Raw genomic sequence first — 18,704 nt, 5'->3', positions numbered from 1 at the left:
GAGAGATACCAAGGGAACATTTCATGCAAAGATGGGCTCAATAAAGGACAGAAATGGTATGGACGTAACAGAAGCAGAAAATATTAAGAAGAGGTGGCAACCATACACAGAAGAGCTATACAAAAAGGATCTTCATGACCCAGATAATCATGATGGTGTGATCATTCACCTAGAGCCAGACATCCTGGAATGCAAAGTCAAGTGGGCCTTAGGAAGCATCACTACGAACAAAGCTAGTGGAGGTGATGGAATTCCAGTTGAGTTATTTCAAATCCTAAAAGATGATGCTGTGAAAGTGCTGCACTCAGTATGCCAGCCAATTTGGAAAACTAGCAGTGGCCACAGAACTGGAAAAGGTCAGTTTTCATTCCAATCCCAAGGAATAGCAGTGCCAAAGAACGTTCAAACTGCAGCACAATTGCACTCATCTCACACAGTAGCAAAGTAATGCTCAAAATTCTCCAAGCCAGGCTTCAACAGTATGTGAACCATAAACTCCCAGATGTTTAAGCTAGATTTACAAAAGGCAGAGGAACCAGATATTAAATTGCCAACATCCGTTGGATCATTGAAAAAGCAAGAGAATTCCAGAAAAACATCTACTTCTGCTTTATTGACTACACCAAAGCCTTTGACTGTGTGGATCACAACAAACTGTGGAAAATTCTTCAAGAGATGGGAATACCAGACCACCTTACCTGCCTCCTGAGAAACGTGTATGCAGGTCAAGAAGCAACAGTTAGAACTGGACATGAAACAACAGACTGGTTCCAAACTGAGAAAGAAGTACATCAGGGCTGTATATTGTCACCCCTGCTTATTTAACTTATATGCAGAGTACATCATGCTAAATGCCAAGTTGGATGAAGCACAAGCTGGAATCAAGATTGCCAGGAGAAATATCAATAACCTCAGATATGCAGATGACACCACCCTTATGGCAGAAAGCAAAGAAGAACTAAAGAGCCTCTTGATGAAAGAGGAAGAGGAGAGTGAAAAAGTTGGCTTAAAACTCAGCATTCAGAAAACTAAGATCATGGCATCTGGTTCCATCACTTCATGGCAAATAGATGGGAAAACAATGGAAATAGTGAGAGACTTTATTTTGGGGGGCTCCAAAATCACTGCAGATGGTGACTGCAGCCATGAAATTGAAAGACGCTTACTCCTTGGAAGAAAAGCTATAACCAACATAGACAGCATACTAAAAAGCAGAGACATTACTATTCCAACAAATTCTGTCTAATCAAAACAATGGTTTTTCCAGTAGTCATGTATGGACATGAGAGTTGGACTATAAAAAAAGCTGAGCACCAAAGAATCGATGCTTTTGAACTATAGTGTTGGAGAAGACGCTTGAGAGCCCCTTGGACTGCAAGGAGATCAAACCAGTCCATCCTAAAGGAGATCTGTCCTGAATATCTATTGGAAGGACTGATGCTGAAGCTGAAGCTCCAATACTTTGACCACTTGATTCGAAGACCTGACTCATTGAGAAAGACCCTGATGCTGGGAAAGATTGAAGGCGGGAGGAGAAGGGGGTGACAGAGGATGAGATGGTTTGATGGCATCACCGACTCAGTGGACATGAGTTTGAGCAAGCTCCAGGAGTTGGTGATGGACAGGCAAGCCTGGCATGCTGCAGTCCATTGGGTCCCAAAGAATCAGACATGACTGAGGGACTGAACTGACTGACTGATTCCATGCCCTCAGTCTTACCCTACCACTGGTTTCCTCGAATGCCTGAACAAAAAAATGCTAGTGAATTCAGTCAATTCCCAAATCAGTGACAAAAAAAGCATTCCTATTCCAACCTCTGTTCTTTGGGGTGTAATATGTAAACTTGTTGTTTAGTTTTATGTTGAAATGGCATTTATTGCTTTTTCATTGAAAAATCTTCCAAACTAACACAAAGAATATACATCCAAATTTATTTCTATATAAACACTAACTTTCCAAACCCTAGCAGTTCTATTCAGTTTACTGATGTCTATTTTCAAGTTTATTACCTGTGATTTGGCTCCTAGCCTCATTAGTGTTGCCAGTTTTCACTCCTTTCAATGAATTGTATCCCTTGTTGCCTGATTAGTTTTCCTGAACAGGTGTTTATGCATACATTGAACACCAGCATATTCCTTCTTGAGAAACATATTTTTCCATCCAATTTCAACAACTTCTACTTGCCACATCAGAATGGAGACTTAAGTTTGTTGTAGCCTTTTCTTATATTAAGAAATATTGAGTTTGACAGATACGAATGAAGTGTACATAGCAGCTTGTGGAAGACCCTAATTCCTCCTCAGCATTTGAATTAATGTTACATTCTGTTGGGCTCAGCTTCTTTCCTTAATTAACAATGGTCCTCTTTCCTAACCACTATAAAATTACTAATTAACTATCTTCCTAATAGTTTCAAATAAATCATAGAATCAACAACATTAAACATCATCTAGTATAAACCCTTATTTTGAAAATGGAAAAGCTGAGCTCAAAAGAGTTGAGATAGCCAACCATCTCACAAAAAAGTGATAAAAAGAAGGCTAGGACTCAGATGTTGAAACACACCAAAGTCCTTCTCTACCTACTTTCCAAATCCACCATCTGTAGTCATATTTTTTCCCCTGTATCCTTAATACTTTGCATCATCCCTGAAACATACTGTAAAAAAATCCAGTTTTTGTTAAAAGTAGATTTAACAAAGAGGTGAACTTCAAAAGGATCAGCAGTGAAGGCTCACTGCTGGGGTTCTGCTCCAGTTACTTGACAGCAGCACCTGAGTTCTCTGGCTTTTTGCAAAGAGGAGGTTTGGTCAGCCCAGAACTCTTACTGTTGCTTGGTTTTAGTTTCACAGGAAAGTGAACCGTCAAGGGAATGTTCTGATGTATCCATGAACTGCAAGCCATTCAGGGTCTTCTTAAAATAAAGCTCTGCTGGGTTTTCTCAGTACAGCCTTCTAAAAGTTGACACAGCAAGAATTGTTTCTCACCCGGTTCTATTTTTAAATCCCAGTCCCAAAAAAATTTTTTAACTTCAAGATTGAGGTTCTGAACCACCTTTGGTGAGTTTTGGCATCTTGCTAGAAAGACTACTTAGTGGCTACACACCGTTAACTCAAAAAAGGAAGAAAGGGAGAAAAAGGAAGGGAAGAAGAGGAGGGAGAGAGGAGGAAAAGGAAGAGAAGAAAGAAGGAAGGGAGGGAAAGAAGGAAAGATATCAGCTAATAATAGCACTTATATATTTGAGTATTATATGCATCAAGCACTGTTGTAAGCACTTTACATGAATTGTTAAATTTTTTCCCACAACAACTCAAAGAGATAGGTTCTATTATTCTCCGATGAGAAAATTTAGGCATAGAGGAATTAAATAACTTGCTCAAAGCCATGTTTGTCTGCAGTACAGCTGGCTTTAAACCAAGCAGTCTGACCTCAGAGGCTGACCTTTTACCTCTCTACTATATAGCTTTAAGCTGGATGTTTTTCTGAAGAAGCACTAAAGGGCTGTTGACTCTTCTTGATTTTTTTTTTCCTTTTCTACTTAACCTCACATGCATCTTTGCATTATGTCATCCCAACTTTCAATCAAACGGAAATATGCTGGAGGCAAGGGGCTGAGCTGAAAAGAATCCAACCTTTTGGATTGGCCAGAAAAATCTTAGGTTCTAATTCTGCTCTGCTGCTTACTTAGTGGTTGTGTGACCTTGGACATGACCATGAAGAAAAATCATAAAATTTTAGGACATTCCATTTCCTCATTTGAAAACTAAGAAAAATACAAACTCATGGTATAATACTGAGAGAATTAAATGAGATAACATATGTAAAGTCTTCATTCTTGTGCATAGCGAACCATCCTCCCCAAGGTAAATTTACTATAACAAATTAAAAATGTTAGCGGTCATTCTCATTATTGTTTATTTATCTATACAGGAAAGAATGTATATATGAGATTGTTCCTATGAGTGATAGCTGTTATTATCATTATTATCTTACCAGGTATAAATATGTGTATGTCCATGTTGGGATCAATGTGCAAAGGCAGCTGAATTAATATCATTAACAATCCTCCGCTAATGAACTACTTCTTCCAGAAACTCTTACCTCCCTTAACTGCCAGGATTTGGCTCATCTACTTCCACATCCAGACAAATCTAACCAGCACTACCTCTGACCATCATGTAGTTGAAAGGCTCCGTAGGAACCTCTGGGAAGGCTGACTCATCCTGAAAGCACTCTTATCTTGGAGAGAGGTTCCAGGTGTGAAGCCAAGAGACCCAAAACAAGGAAAACAAAAAGAATATAGGGTTTAAAGGGTTAGGAAGCCTTACCTGGACTCTCAAACTTTTTCTGTGGCTCCAGCAGCCTGAGGTGGGGTCAGGGGAGAAGCGCTCAAAGTGGTGATGTCCAGCAGTCACTCAAAGCTGGTTTGGACCAGGCCTGGCAAGCAGAAGAGTGATGTATTGACCCATCTAGTCACCTCTAAATCTGAACACAGAGTTAAGGTGTAGGTCACCAGTATATATAGAATGACCTCTGGCTTCCAGCCTGGAAAAGACTGTGTTTCTGTTGTTGCTGTTCAGGCCTGCATTTATTCTGAAGCTTTTTCATATGTTCATCTATTTCTGTCATATTGACTAAGCCATTTCATATTTGACCTAAGAGCTGGGTAAAACACAAGCTACTCTGGCCTTGTGCAGGGTTACACTGTTATGCTAAGTAGAAAAATAATAATAAACAAGACCTAATGTATACTAAGCACTATTCCACATAATTCAGCATTTGTTATTTCCCACAATCCTTATATATAGGCAGAGGAAATGGGCTGGTAAAATGTCAGGATCCTTGCTCAAATTCAAAAGATATGGCAATATCCAGCCCTTATTTCTACTATACAAAGCTGAAATGCCTAGCCTATGCCGATGATAACCAAAAAGACTCTTTTTCAGCCAAAGATGAAAAAAAGCAAAAAACATAAGGTCAGTAGACCTGAATCTGTTTCTGTGTTCTAACACTTTGTAGACAGACAAAAACTTTTTCTCTTAGAATTTATTTCCTCAGCTATTAATATAAATAAGGAGAATAATACCTACCTTCATTAAATTACCTGGATAAAGTATGATATAACCCATGTAGAAGTATTTGTAAACTCTAAAGCAATAATCATTAGATATAGTTCAGATATATAGTAAGCAACATACAGTGCAATTTATCATAAGACTTTTTGGGTTATTTTTGACATGGTCTATTATGGAATTTTCTACCAGAATCTAAAAGTGATAAATTGACTTTGTTTATCATTAAAGAGAAGGGGAAAATACCTAATTTTTCAAGGGCAGGTTGTTCTACCACCGCACAACAAGTTTACATTCTTTCTATTAATAGTATAAAAGTGATTTCCAGACTTTCATCTCAATGTCCATCTTTACTTTTAAAAAATATTAAAGACTGTAAAGACCTTTTGTTTATATGCATTATATCTATTGACTTTTACTGTATTAACAAAGAAGACTATGAAAAATTTTAGCTATATACTTATTAAATTCATTGGAAAATAGCAATAAAACACTCAACACCAATAACATTATTAAAACTCTATTTTCAAACAATAAAAATTTTGGTGAGAGGCATGGCATTGTTTTATACTTTTGCAAATGTCATTAATATAAGAACTAATGGAGGAAAATTGAATTCTCATTTCTGCTTCTGCATTTGATCTTTTGCAATTGAGGGAGGTTGAAATATAAAAACATAAATTTGTCTTCACACAAGTATACAGCTGGGAAAGGAAGAAGTGTTTTCATAGCCATTTTACATAATTATGGATAGTCTTTGATGCTACAGTATCAAAACTTGGCCTGTTCTTAAAGTTTAGTAACAATGTGGTATTTTAAGTGAGATCAATAAACTGTGTGTACCTTTTATACTAAAATCCACGATTTTTCCTACACCTTGAGTGGGTCTTTAACTCATGCATAGTTTTGATAACATGCCATGGATCCATCATTTGGAAAATGTTACTTTACTGAGTTGTCTTTATCTTCCAAATGTTGCAATACTTCATTATATAATATCAAAAAATACTTTATTAATATCACTGAGTGCATCAGGAACATCTAACTATTTAGAAATTATCAAGCTCACAGTGGCAGATACAAGTTTCCACAATTCTACCTTGCACTAAAACCTTGAATGTTGGCAACAAAAACTGGTTGCTCTCTTTGAGAGGCTCTCATTTATTTGGGAGGAAAATGCAAGATTCCCAAATTTCAGTAAGCATAGCTTGTCTGTCATTTTTTTTTTTCCAAGTAAAATGCTATTTCCTGTATTTTAAAGCTGTCATGTTCAGTTCCTAACAAGTCAGTTTGGTACTACCACCTTGATTCTTCAGTTCAGTTCAGTCTCTCAGTCATGTCCGACTCTTTGTGACCCCATGAACCGCAGCACGCCAGGCCTCCCTATCCTCACCAACTCCCGGAGTCTACCCAAACCCATGTCCATTGAGTCAGTGATGCCATCCAGCCATCTTATCCTCTGTCGTCCCCTTCTCCTTCTGCCCTCAATCTTTCCCAGCATCAGGGTCTTTTCCAATGAGTCAGCTCTTCACATCAGGTGGCCAAAGTATTGGAGTTTCAGCTTCAACTTCAGTCCTTCCAATTAACAGCCAGGACTGATCTTTAGGATGGACTGGTTGGATCTCCTTGCAGTCCACGGGACTCTCAAGAGTCTTCTCCAACACCACAGTTCAAAAGCATCAATTTTTCGATGCTCAGCTCTCTTTATAGTCCAACTCTCACATCCATACATGACCACTGGAAAAACCATAGCCTTGACCAGACGGACCTTTGTTGGCAAAGTAATGCCTCTGCTTTTTAATATGCTGTCTAGGTTGGTCATAACTTTCCTTCCAAGGAGTAAGCATCTTTTAATTTCATGGCTGCAGTCACCATCTGCAGTGATTTTGGAGCCCCCCAAAATAAAGTCAACCACTGTCTCCACTGTTTACCCATCTTTTTGCCATGAAGTGATGGGACTGGATGCCATAATTTTAGTTTTCTGAATGTTGAGCTTTAAGCCAACTTTTTCACTCTCCTCTTTCACTTTCATCAAGAGGCTCTTTAGTTCTTCTTTGCTTTCTGCCATAAGGGTGGTGTCATCTGCATATCTGAGGTTATTGATATTTCTCCCGGCAATCTTGATTCCAGCTTGTGTTTCTTCCAGCCCACCGTTTCTCATGATATACTCTGCACATAAGTTAAATAAGCAGGGTGACAATATACAGCCTTGACGTACTCCTTTGCCTATTTGGAACCAGTCTGTTGTTCCATGTCCAGTTCTAACTGTTGCTTCCTGACCTGCATACAAATATTTGGGGGTATGACATCAACAAGAAATAGTAAGAGGAGTTAGGAGTAATGGGAGTTATTAATCTTTTCCTCTTGCCATAAAGCAAAAGAATTTCATTAAATGTTTCCTAAGTATCAACAATGTGACAGGCATACTTCTGCACTTTAAAAAAAAGTTTTAGTGTTTCCTATAAGGAGAAACTTCTGCTTTTATAATTTTAAAAAGCTTTTTCCATTTGGGGCACATTTGTCCATGGCAATTTAGCTGTTCCTTACAGGAGCCTCACTTCATCTCTCTTTAAAACCCCCACACTCGCCTACCCAGAACAATTTTGCAAGAGTGCAGAGTTTTTTTGGTTTGGGTTTTTTTTTTTTTTTTTTTTTTTTTTGAGTGCAGTGCAGAGTTTCTTAAAGTCTCTTTATTAAAGTCTACATCTACTTCCAAAGATGGATTTAAATTAATTGAGCTGCAGTCAGTTTTCTGTCTCTTAGCGTTATGTTATCAGTATATTACTAGTATTCACTTGGGGTATTAATCAGAGATTGCCAAGAGTCTTCAAAGGAATCCTTCCAGTGCTCTCAAGTTGATATGAACTTCATACTCTCCATCACTGAAATTTATCTGCTCTGTATTGTTCAAGAAGTCTTTCTTATTGTCTTTATAATTTTGTGATGAGCTCCATAATACAAGCACCTAGACTTGGAGTTTGATTCCTAAAAATGAAAGAAAGGAAAAATGCAAATGTGAGAACTGATGGAAGAAGCCCATCAGTAGTTACGTGTACTCACTGAGATGTTGTGGTCTTGTAGAAAGAATGCTGTTCTGTAGCTCTGAAGCTTGCCTATATGTAGCTGAATATCCTTCAATAGTTTTCATGTAACAAAATTATTTTAAAATATTAATAACAAAGGAGTATCTAATTAAGTAGCAAAAATCCCCAAAGAAACTTTGAGCAAGAAGATAAGTATTGTGGTTGATTCTGCCTTACTCTACCCCACCTGACTCCAGCTTTCCCCCATTATAAAGTTTTATCCTTGGACAAGTTAAAAACAAGTGAAATGCAACGAAAGCAATGAGTAAATACATTCCTTTTTAATATTTTATACTCCCTGGTCAGTTCAGTTCTTAGGTTTGCATAAAGAATTCTTGTTGTTGATGTCCAAAAAAGTCACAATAAATCCTTTTAGATGTTCTGCAGTACTGAACAATTTCTCATTGTATTTTTAAAAAACAGACTCCCTTTGTTTTGTCAAATAGCAAGAAACAAAAGTTTAGATGTTGCTTTAGAACCTTACAGAGTGCAAAAATATTCTTTATTAAATGCAAAATGTTGCCTGGAGAATCCCAGGGATGGGGGAGCCTGGTGGGCTGCCGTCTATGGGGTCGCACAGAGTCGGACATGACTGAAGCGACTTAGCAGCAGCAGTAGCAGCAGCAAAATATATTCTCTCTCTCTCTAGCTATCTCTCTCTCAAAAATATGAAAAAAATGAAACATTGTATTTTTCATAAAATAATTACATGTTACCAAAATAAGTGAGTGCCTAACATATATTTTTTTATAGACCTGGTCAGTGCTAATTTAATTTCTGACTAGAGAAAATACAGATGCTTTTATCACTTATAGTAGCCAGTATTGAAAAAATAATCTTATGATACACAAAGTGATGAATTAATAAGCATGTCATAATAGAGTTGGTGTGTGTCAGTTCTTAACTGACCATATACCAATTATAACAGGCTCCATGGCTGACACACCCTGACCACTTTAGTGGCCCCTAATTGCTCTCCTTGCCTCCATTCTTCTTTCCCACACTTAAGCCAGAGCAGCCTTCCTAAATCACAGATTTTATAATGTGCTTACTCTCCTGCTTCAAGCCCTCTATGTTTCCACATAGCCCTTAACATAAAGACATGGTTTTCAAGACTCCACCTTCGTCTGAAGCCTCATCTGAAATCATCCTCCCAAAACCCAGTACCATCCTCCTTCCTGATACTAGGAGATCTTCTTCTCCCATCTTCGATCTTCTCTCTTTATCACTCTTTGCAGGGCAGCTCCCCAAGCCCACCTGCAGACAGGCCCTGTCCTCCACCTGGATGGCTTGTCCTCATCATTCAGATCCCAGTATCTCCTCCAGGCCTCCTGTGACGTTGACACAAAGCAAAGTCCCATGGTCTCCTTCATATCTCCAGACTCCTCTGTCACAGGTTCTTCACTTGTTTATAATTATCTGTTTAGTTACTTACCTTTCCCAGTAGGTATCAAACTTTCTAAGCAGGGTACCACACCTCTCTTGTGGGCTCTAGAGCCCCAGATTTTGACACATTCATACTAGATGAATGCAAAGAGCCGACTCATTGGAAAAGACCCTGATGCTGGGAAAGATTGAGGGCAGGAGAAGAAGGGGCCAACAGAGGATGAGATGGTTGGATGGTATCATCAACTCAGTGGACATGAGTTTGAGCAAACTCTGGGAGACAGTGAAGGACAGGGAAGACTGGTGTGCTGCCATCCATGGGGTCACAAAGAGTTGGACACGACTGGGTGACTGAACAAGAACAAATACTAAATGATCAAAAATACTTAAGAGGATGAGTGAATAACACAGCCCTGACCTCAAGAAGCTCACAGTATATTTGGTAGACTAAAAATATGGCAAAATCTGTTCCATTATTACCTTATATTTATATGATACCCAAGTCTCTTTTATGAAAAAATATAGTGAATCTATAGAATATATTAAAAATAAAATTTTAGTAATACACTTTTACTGTAAAGTATAACATATATGAAATGTTTAAAGTAGTACGAGAATAAAATTAACATACTCCATTCTTATGCCAAGGGAAAATAAAATTACCATATTTGAGAAGCTCCTTCTTATCCCTTATCTCATCATCAAACAAGGGAGGTTTTTTAGCTGTTCATTTTTTGAAGATTATTTCTCATCAGTCAATTAAGTCACAAGGAATTTCCTGTAAAAATCAGCAAAATACCAAAAATGCCGTGTGTATTCACATACATTTGTGCTTACTTTTTCCAGGAATGGATGTTGTGTTTGCTGAAAATGTCAGGAGTGATCCACTACATATTACTATTTTTGTGATTACTGTCACATAACTTTATTGACTGAATCTACCACCCCCAAGGGTGATCTAGCATCAACATGAAGCAACCCTTGACCTAAATTAATATAATTTTGTCTGAACAAACTCAAGTACTTGAATACCTAACATTGTTATACACTCTACCTTGTATTTCTCAAATTTTTAAAAAAAAAAAAAAAGCCTCATGACTCCAATCTACAGTTTCTAGCCATCAAACTCCTTTTTACTTGAGCCCAGGAATCACAGGATATTTGCTCTCAGGTAATTGGTGACAAAACTTTATATAAATAAAGCTATTTAAACTTTGCCTTTCATTATAAGCCACTTTATTTCTCCCTCGTTATGAAGCAAGGTATTAACTGATGTTCGTCAAAAAATAGTGTGTTTGATTGGCTAAATATCCTCTGAACTCTGCTATTTTAATCTTGTAACCAATATCACATGTCCAGTGAATAAATGAGCTGTCTATTGCCTAGATGTTTCTTGCGCCTGTACATCCTGTGGCTTAGAAGAGCTCCCTCAATAAGTAGTTGCTTGTAAGCTCCATGACAAAGACGGGAAACCCAGACCTGCCCACCATCTAGGGATTTCCATGTCATATCTGTAATGTTGTTGTCAATGAATTCATAAGCCATTGCAGAAATGAGATGAATGAAAGAAGTCATCAGAAGACTGATGGATAAATAACAAGAGCTATGGTGTTGGGTTAGAATTCCTGAGGTTATCAAGGCCACAGAGGAGAGTCCAGAGATGAAAGTAATAGACTGTACCTCCAGGCAATGTCACTGTCAAGAATAGGGAAGATTTATTCTAAGATGTCATGACTATGTGTAGATCCAGATGAAAGAGAAAAAAAAAAAACACATTATTTTAGTCATAATAAAAAAAACCTGGTTATCAATGAGTCACATAAATGCAGCTTAATGGTAAACAGCTTTCTGCACAGATCTGGTGATGGAGGCACAGACTTCAGGTTGACTCTTGTCAGAAACAAATTTTTCTTGAGCACTGTCAAAACATCAAAGCAATGTGTGAGTTTAGAGATGGTATGAAAATAGAGGCATTATGATGAGTATATTTACTTGGCAAACAGAGTGCTTACAGAAGCAGCTAGCTTTTCTTTCCTTTTTATTAAAGTCAAATGGTTGCTGTTTTCTTTCACAAGGACATAAAATCATCATGTCCAGACCAGTTGTTGTAAAGGGGTCAGCAGCAGGTGTGCGATGCCAGGTGCACCAGCTGCCAGTGGAAAGGAAAAGAGCCACGGAGAAGCCAGTGATTAGCACACCTGTGTTTGAGATGGGCGTGACACCTGCCCAGCCCCCATCTGGTGGGGCCAATGCCTATGACAATAAGAGGTCATGTCAATAGGGATCAGGAGCAGGGCATAGGTGAATGGTTTTCATTTTAGATTGTTTCTTATTTTTCTCAAGTATGGAGTACATAATTCACCCTTTTATTAGTTTTTTTTTGGGGGGGGGCGGGAATGAGACTTTTTATGTGATAGAAGTATTTATTTCCACTTGAGAATCCAAAATGATGATGTTAGTTCTCTCAGGCCCCTTACCTGTCTTACATCAACAAGCACTCCCTGCTGTTTGAGTGATGACAGGTAAAATTGCCAAATGGGAGTGCTTTTAGTTTGACCTTGCCTTGGAAATAGCACCAATGCCACATAATGCTGAGAAATCTAGTAGATTGAAATATATATATATATCATTATTGTCTTTAGCAGGCAGGAAACGAGTTTTATGGCTCAGTCATTGCATGCTATACCACTGCATTTACAGCTTCAAGAGCCTAGTCTAGAGAAAATATGAAAATGATTTTTATAGAGACAAGAGCCTTTTAGATTAAAGAACTGGACTCAAAATTTTCCTGTTAAGACAGACATGCTTTTTTTCGTTTTGGGGTTTTTTTTTTTTTTTTTTCTTTTTGAATGTGATTTTCTTTGGTTTTGGAAAGGAGGGAGGGTTAAGAGGAGTGTCTTTATTGTCCTCAAAGTAACGTGGAACACTGCTGAATCTGACATAACTGAAATTTTCAAGTTTAACTTTTGTTTTTGCCTACTTATTCTCAGTAAACCACCCTAGTACTGGACTGTTCCCAGGAGCACATGTAACTCCTCTGAGAAATCATTAGCCATCCTAGCCCTGCCTGAGTCTTCCTACTTTTGTTGGATGTACCAGAGGTAAATACTTACCGCACAGCCCAGAGTAAAGTGAAGGTATTTGCAGGGTGTGATCAAAGGGTATGAAATTGAGGACATGATGATTAATATCAACTGGAACTGCCTATCACACCCTGGATTTGTTTCAAAATATTGAGTTGTATGATCACTTGCTTTTGACTGAGAACTCTAAAAATCCCAGCACTTTGATCAGAAATCCTCTTCCCTAATCCTAGTGATAGTTCCTGTCACTAGCACATAATGCTAGAAATGTAGCTCACTGATTTGCTTTTCAAATGAAAGTAATGATTTGCTGTAGGGTAACAAATCGTAAACTTTTAGTGTTCTTATTTTGGAAGCTTACTAAACCAATGATTTTGCCTTTCTGAGGTTTAAAATTAAATAAACCTTGGAGGAAAGAATCTGTAAAAATGTGATTATATGTACTACATGTACTATACTTTCCCAATTAGACTTAGCCTTAAAATCAACAGATTGATGAACAGATATCCAAAAACAAGTGTAATAAAATGTTAGTGGTAAAATCTAGGTAGTAAGTATACAGATGCTCACCATAAAATTCTTTTGACTTTTCTGTATGTTTGATTTTTTTAATAAAATTTGATAAAATATTGGAAAAGATATGTAAGAAGGTATATATCTAATACTGAACTTGTGTTTTGGAGAAAATGTCATTGTACAATGACATATGATTGAGTGATCTTAATGGATATTTCTGTTGAATTCTCATCTTTGAGAAACTTAGAAAATATAAAAATAATTTTAAGAAGCTTTAACACTCTTCAGGTTATTCTCTTATAGACCAAGAGCCACTCTAAAGATAGAAAAGGCAGCATTAAGGAGGGACCTCAAAGCCAAGGGTGAAAATTATATTGTGTATCACTGCCATTTTGTTGTTCAGCTAGTGAGTAACTGGAGTACCTATTTTCCCAAATAGACGTAGCCTAAAATCAGAAAATTACTAAATATCTGGCCATATGCTTATGGTTTAAAACATGGTTTAAAATGCATCAACATATTTGTTGTGCTTACATTTCTTTTTTCACTCAGCAATATACCTTTAGAACTGAGTTTGATTACCATATGTTATGTTTGCTCAAGCCTGGCCCAAAACTAAAAAATTGCACCCTGTGGCTCTTTTTTTGCCATAGCATCACAGTTGGTGGGGGAAGAACACAACTGTGAATGTCTTTTTTTTAAAGAAAAAAATAGTTTTTGAAAAATGCCAAGTGTAAGCCCTTCTGTAAATGATTCTCTGTAATGATGACATTTTCTCTTCAGAAGGTTTATTTCCTCCATATGAAAGAAAAATAAAAGATCTGCAAATTGTCTTTTTAATTGGTAAGGTGGTGACTTCTTTTTTTTTTAAGAGAAAAAATAATTTATTTCAGAATGCTCCCAGCTTAAAAAGGTCTGTCTCAGCTTATGTCCTAAATGGAGAAACTCTCAAGCTTTTAGTCCAAGTCTTTGGGGAGAAGTTCCTTCTCCCTCATTCTCTGTTTTTTCCATCCGTTATTTCTTCGTATCCACAGCAGTAGTGTTGGGAGGTGTGCTGACACTGTGGACCTTTTTTTTAAAAAGAAAAGACATGGGGCCAAAATGATATCAAAAAAAACTGTAGGTTTAATCTCATAAGGGGGAGTGAAAAGAAAAGGGGTGTATTAAATGCAATAAACAAAACAGTCCACTTCACCATCCCACCACACGCCACAAGAGACAGAAGTAATAACCATAGCATGAATCTCTACATTTTAAACAAACTAGCATTTATTCCTCCAGAAATGTAGTAAAGGAAAGGTAAAGCCCCAACCCAGTCGCTTTTCTGCAATGTAGACTTCAAATGAATCTTTTCTATGGCAATTTTATGGATCTCTCAAGCAATCACGTTTTTTGTTTTGTTTTTTATCATTGTTATAAAAAAAAATCATTCTTATTTCAAGAAGAACTCCCAAGTATAAAGAGAAAATACAGAGAACAAGATTCTTAATATTTGAAATATATGTCTAGATTTTTCTTCTGTAAACATATATCACATAATTACAATTTTAAGAGAAACAGGAACTTTTTTTCTCTCCAAAAGCACTTTGTTCTTACTTTCATGCTTCATGAATTATTCCCCTTCACCCTCTGGTATCTACATTTTCACTCTCATTACTGCTGTTTCTTGAACTATGAACATACTCAATACCTTGACACCAGGGAAGGAGGGAAAGCTATAACTTTCCCAGTATTCTTGCCCTGTGTTTTTGTCTTTGCACTAGCATTCTTGCTCTCTCTTTCTATTTCTCTCTCTCTCTCTTTAAAGCTGTAACTTAAGGGCATAAGATCTACCACCTTAACAAATTTGTCCCTCTTTCCCTTTTCATTCAAGCTTTCTAAGAGAAAATAAGTCCTCTCTCACCATTACCACCAGTAGTATTCATTAATTTACTTTAATCTTGGTTCCACCATCACTAATTCTTCTTTTCCTAACGTCCTTGATGACTTCCAAAATGCCAAATACAGTGAAAGTATGCAGTTCGCCTCCTTCTTTAACCTTCCGTCAGCATTTGACACCATCTACAACTGTATGTCCTTTGCATTGAGTTTCTCCTCCTACACCTAAGCCCACTCCTATTCCACTTCCCTTCATTGGGTTCTTCTCTTTGGCCCATTCTTTAAATGTAACGATTCCCCAGGATGCCAGCCTTAGTCCTTATCTCTTCTGTCTCCACGTTTTCTTTTTTAATGAGCTCAACCTCTCTGACAACTTTAATTAATCTCCATCAATCCATATGTCTTGTCCTTATCTCTCTTCTAAAAATACAGACCGTATATCCAACTGGACAACTGGATCTTTCCACTTGGATGAACTTTCCAAAGGCACTACAAACTCAGCAAGTATCTTCTTAGCACAGCCATCTCCTTTCCCAATCCTCCCCTCTCTCATTGATCCTCTGTTCAGCTGCTGGCAATACCATTTAACAGCTATAATAATGTAAATAACAGCAAAGATATTTCTGAAAATACATGATCATGATACAGACCTGATCACTGAAAGAAGTAATATTTGCATTTATTTTGACATCTATAGTCAGTCATAAATTGCATTTGGGACTAATTCATACAATTATAGGATTTCCCTTGTAGTTCAGTTGGTAAAGAATCTGCCCGCAATTCAGGAGACCCAGGTTCAATTCCTGGATCAGGAAGATCCCCTGGAGAAGGAAACAGCAACCCCCTCCAGTATTCTTGCCTGGAGAATCCCATGGACAGAGGAGCCTGGCAGGCTACAATCTATGGGGTTGCAGGAGTTGGACACGGCTTAGTGACTAAACCACCTCATACAATTAACTCTGCAAAAGGGCTGCTATAGAATTTAATAATTAAGAGTCCATTGGTGACTGTCAAGAATGCAATTACAGTAAATTGCAACCTGATTGTGATTGGCTTAGAAGTGAAGAGAAAGGAAGGTGGCATCACTGACTCAATGGACATGAGTTTGAGTAAACTCCGGGAGTTGGTGATGGACAGGGAGGCCTGGCATGCTACAGTCCATGGGGTCACAAACAGTCGGACACTACTGAGTGACTGAACTGAACTGATGGCTAGTGAGCACAGACCACTCTTTCAAGTTTGATGATAAAGAGATAAGAGAGATTAAATGAATGCCTTTAGGGGAAAAGCAGAAGTGAGGAAGTCATCTTTTAGGACAGGGAAAAACTGAGCAATTTTGTAGGCTGCAGGAAGAAGGCTGTGGTAGAGAAGAAGGGATTGAACATAGGAAAAATAAGATAGGAATTGAATACAGACAACCACAAAGAAAAGAGTAGGATAGCCTTTGTTTCTTTTGTGTATATTATATATTTTTCATTAACATTTGCTTTAATAAATATCAGGTCTACTGTTTATCACATTGCAGTATTGAATAAGAAATAGCAATAAAATTTTTTGAAATATTTATATGTAAAACTTTACACTTATTTTCATATCTATAGTTAGGCAAAAATTGTAATTGAGGCTAATTGGCACAATTAATTAAATCATATATTCCTTTCCCTTTCAAAATTTCCCTTATATATTCCATTCCCAGTAAATATGTTGAGTTCTTTTAATTCAACCCATACACAACTGGAAGCTTTCAGTTAAAACTCTCACTTTTTCATAAACTCTTGTAAGTGTTCTTCTAAAAAGAACATTGCGTGCTTCGTTTTCCAGGTCTCTATCCCATCAGACTTTATTATTGTTTTGTTACTTACTTGCAAAATTTTCTTCCATAATATATTCTATATCCATGGCTATGTATGATTTTCTATACATTTTCCAAGTTTTATGGTTTATTTAATTCAAGTGACTATACCCACCTTTCTGTTTCACTTTTGTAGAAGTAGATAGGGTTAAAGAGAGATGGAACATTTACAGAGAAGAAAGATGATCAGGCTCAATGTTCCTAAGAAAATAGCAACTCTGATCCAGTGATATTAAAAAAAATCGTCAGTACTAAAAATATCACTAGATAGTTCTCCTTCCAGTTATTCAGAAAGAGTTTATAATGGTGTGGGGAGGAGGGGAGATACTGTATTTGGAGTGTCAGACATTGGACACTTATCCTGAGCTGAAAGCTTCTCACAGAATGGGAGACATTTTCAGCAATTTTTCTCTTTCCTCCCTTCTCCCACCTCGAGGTCCTCACTGTGTCAACTTCACTGCACTGGTGCTGCCTCCTCAGCTGCATGTAGAGGGGCAGTGCACAAAAATCTGCTCTCAGCAGGCAGCATGCTCTCGGGCTGAGGAGGACAGGGGCCTAACCTCACTGCCTCAGTGGGAATGCCCAGTTCCAGTGGCTGCAGGGAGGTGGGAGGAGCACGGGAAGCGATTCCCTTCTGGCTTCTCCTCCCCCAGAAGCCCCGCCTCCTCACGCTTGGCCAGTGGGGAGGTTAGCTTTCTTTCTCCTTCTAGTTCAGTCCTCTGACCAGTGTGAAAGACCACACAGAAGCTATGGAGTTGCTTTTTGTGCTTGACCAAGTGCATAGATAGAAGACAGGGATTCCCGGCTGGGAGGAGGGAGGAGAGCTGAAGACCCCTGCCTGGGCTGGCTGATCTAAGCGGCCCAAGTGGGAAGCTGAGTGCTTGAAAGAGGATTATACTCGCACTAGAAATAAGCAGTAAGTGAGCGAATAACCATGATGGCTTAGAAAAGGCTTAATCCCCATGGGGTTATGGGGTGAGCCAGAAAGTATTGCTTAACTCTAGAGTAAAACTGGAAAGCTTCTGACTGTGTACAGTTGTCTGCTCTTTGGAGACTAGGAGCTTAAGTACAAACCCAGAGCTGTAAATGCCTCCTCCCACTCTTGGAAAATGCCAACTTCTGTTTACAGTAGTTGGGAATATAATCTCCTTCCCTGATCTAGCCTCTTTCTGGGGAAATTTAGTACTAAACCAGATAAGGAGTTGTGACTAAACTGGAGAAGTAGAATCTGTACTGGCAGGAAGGCAATCTTGAATTATGTTCTGTGAATGCCAACATTGTTATATCTATTAGTAGTGATTTGCTAATCACAAGATAGTCTGGGGTGGGACATTAAAAGGAAAGTTGAAAACTTTTTTGACAGAGAAGCTGAGTAGTCCATATGCATAAGATGAAATATAAAAATGTGTATAATTAATAATAGATGGAGGGGGTTTTTGAGCATTAAACTAGAACATCAGTCAGGGAACATGGCAGTACTTGGATAAACATTAGCTAGAAAAGAAGAAATTTTAGTTTCAATGATTTCACAACGTTTACAAAGTCAAATCAATGATCCGCGGATACTTTGGTTAGTGTGGCGCATTATATATACCATTGCTGGGCAAGATCTGTGGTTCTCTGGTCAGCAAGTTCTGGCAATGAAGCCACTGCGGCTGGTGCAAAGAATTCTGGGATGTCTGACAGTGAAATGGATGGAAAGACACCTATTCCATCTCTACTTAATATCCTTTTATCCAGAAATTGGGTCATGCAAATAAGCTACTTGGTACGTATATAGATCAATATTCAGTAAAGCCATTTCTAAATGATTTGCATTAGAGGGTCTCTGGACA

The 18,704-nt window shown here is 37.9% G+C and overlaps 1 protein-coding gene and 1 long non-coding RNA gene across 13 annotated transcripts in view; one reads left to right on the top strand and one right to left on the bottom strand.

Annotated features, from left to right (window-relative positions):
• Window positions 1–18,704, top strand: part of PEX5L (peroxisomal biogenesis factor 5 like) — a 264,931-nt gene that overhangs the window by 49,383 nt on the left and 196,844 nt on the right. For 6 of the 11 annotated variants that reach the window (XM_043873806.1, XM_043873805.1, XM_043873803.1 and 3 more), the window contains exon 1: window positions 17,595–18,637. The exons of 3 other annotated variants lie outside the window; for them this stretch is intronic. In XM_043873806.1, the coding sequence (XP_043729741.1) occupies window positions 18,545–18,637 (93 nt within the window). In that variant the 5' untranslated portion in view covers window positions 17,595–18,544. Of the gene's footprint in view, window positions 1–17,594; window positions 18,638–18,704 lie in introns of those variants that run through there. 2 more of the 11 variants (XM_043873799.1, XM_043873809.1) reach the window with 2 other exon arrangements.
• LOC122675289 overlaps window positions 1–18,704 on the bottom strand; it is a 48,024-nt gene that overhangs the window by 25,673 nt on the left and 3,647 nt on the right. For both annotated transcript variants that reach the window (XR_006335224.1, XR_006335225.1), the window contains exon 2: window positions 4,328–4,436. This is a non-coding gene — a long non-coding RNA (uncharacterized LOC122675289). The remainder of the gene's footprint in view (window positions 1–4,327; window positions 4,437–18,704) is intronic.

This window comes from Cervus elaphus, chromosome 19 (assembly GCF_910594005.1).
Source record: "Cervus elaphus chromosome 19, mCerEla1.1, whole genome shotgun sequence".
NCBI classification, from domain to species: Eukaryota; Metazoa; Chordata; class Mammalia; order Artiodactyla; family Cervidae; genus Cervus; species Cervus elaphus.
This window is presented reverse-complemented; position numbering and strand designations above follow the sequence as displayed.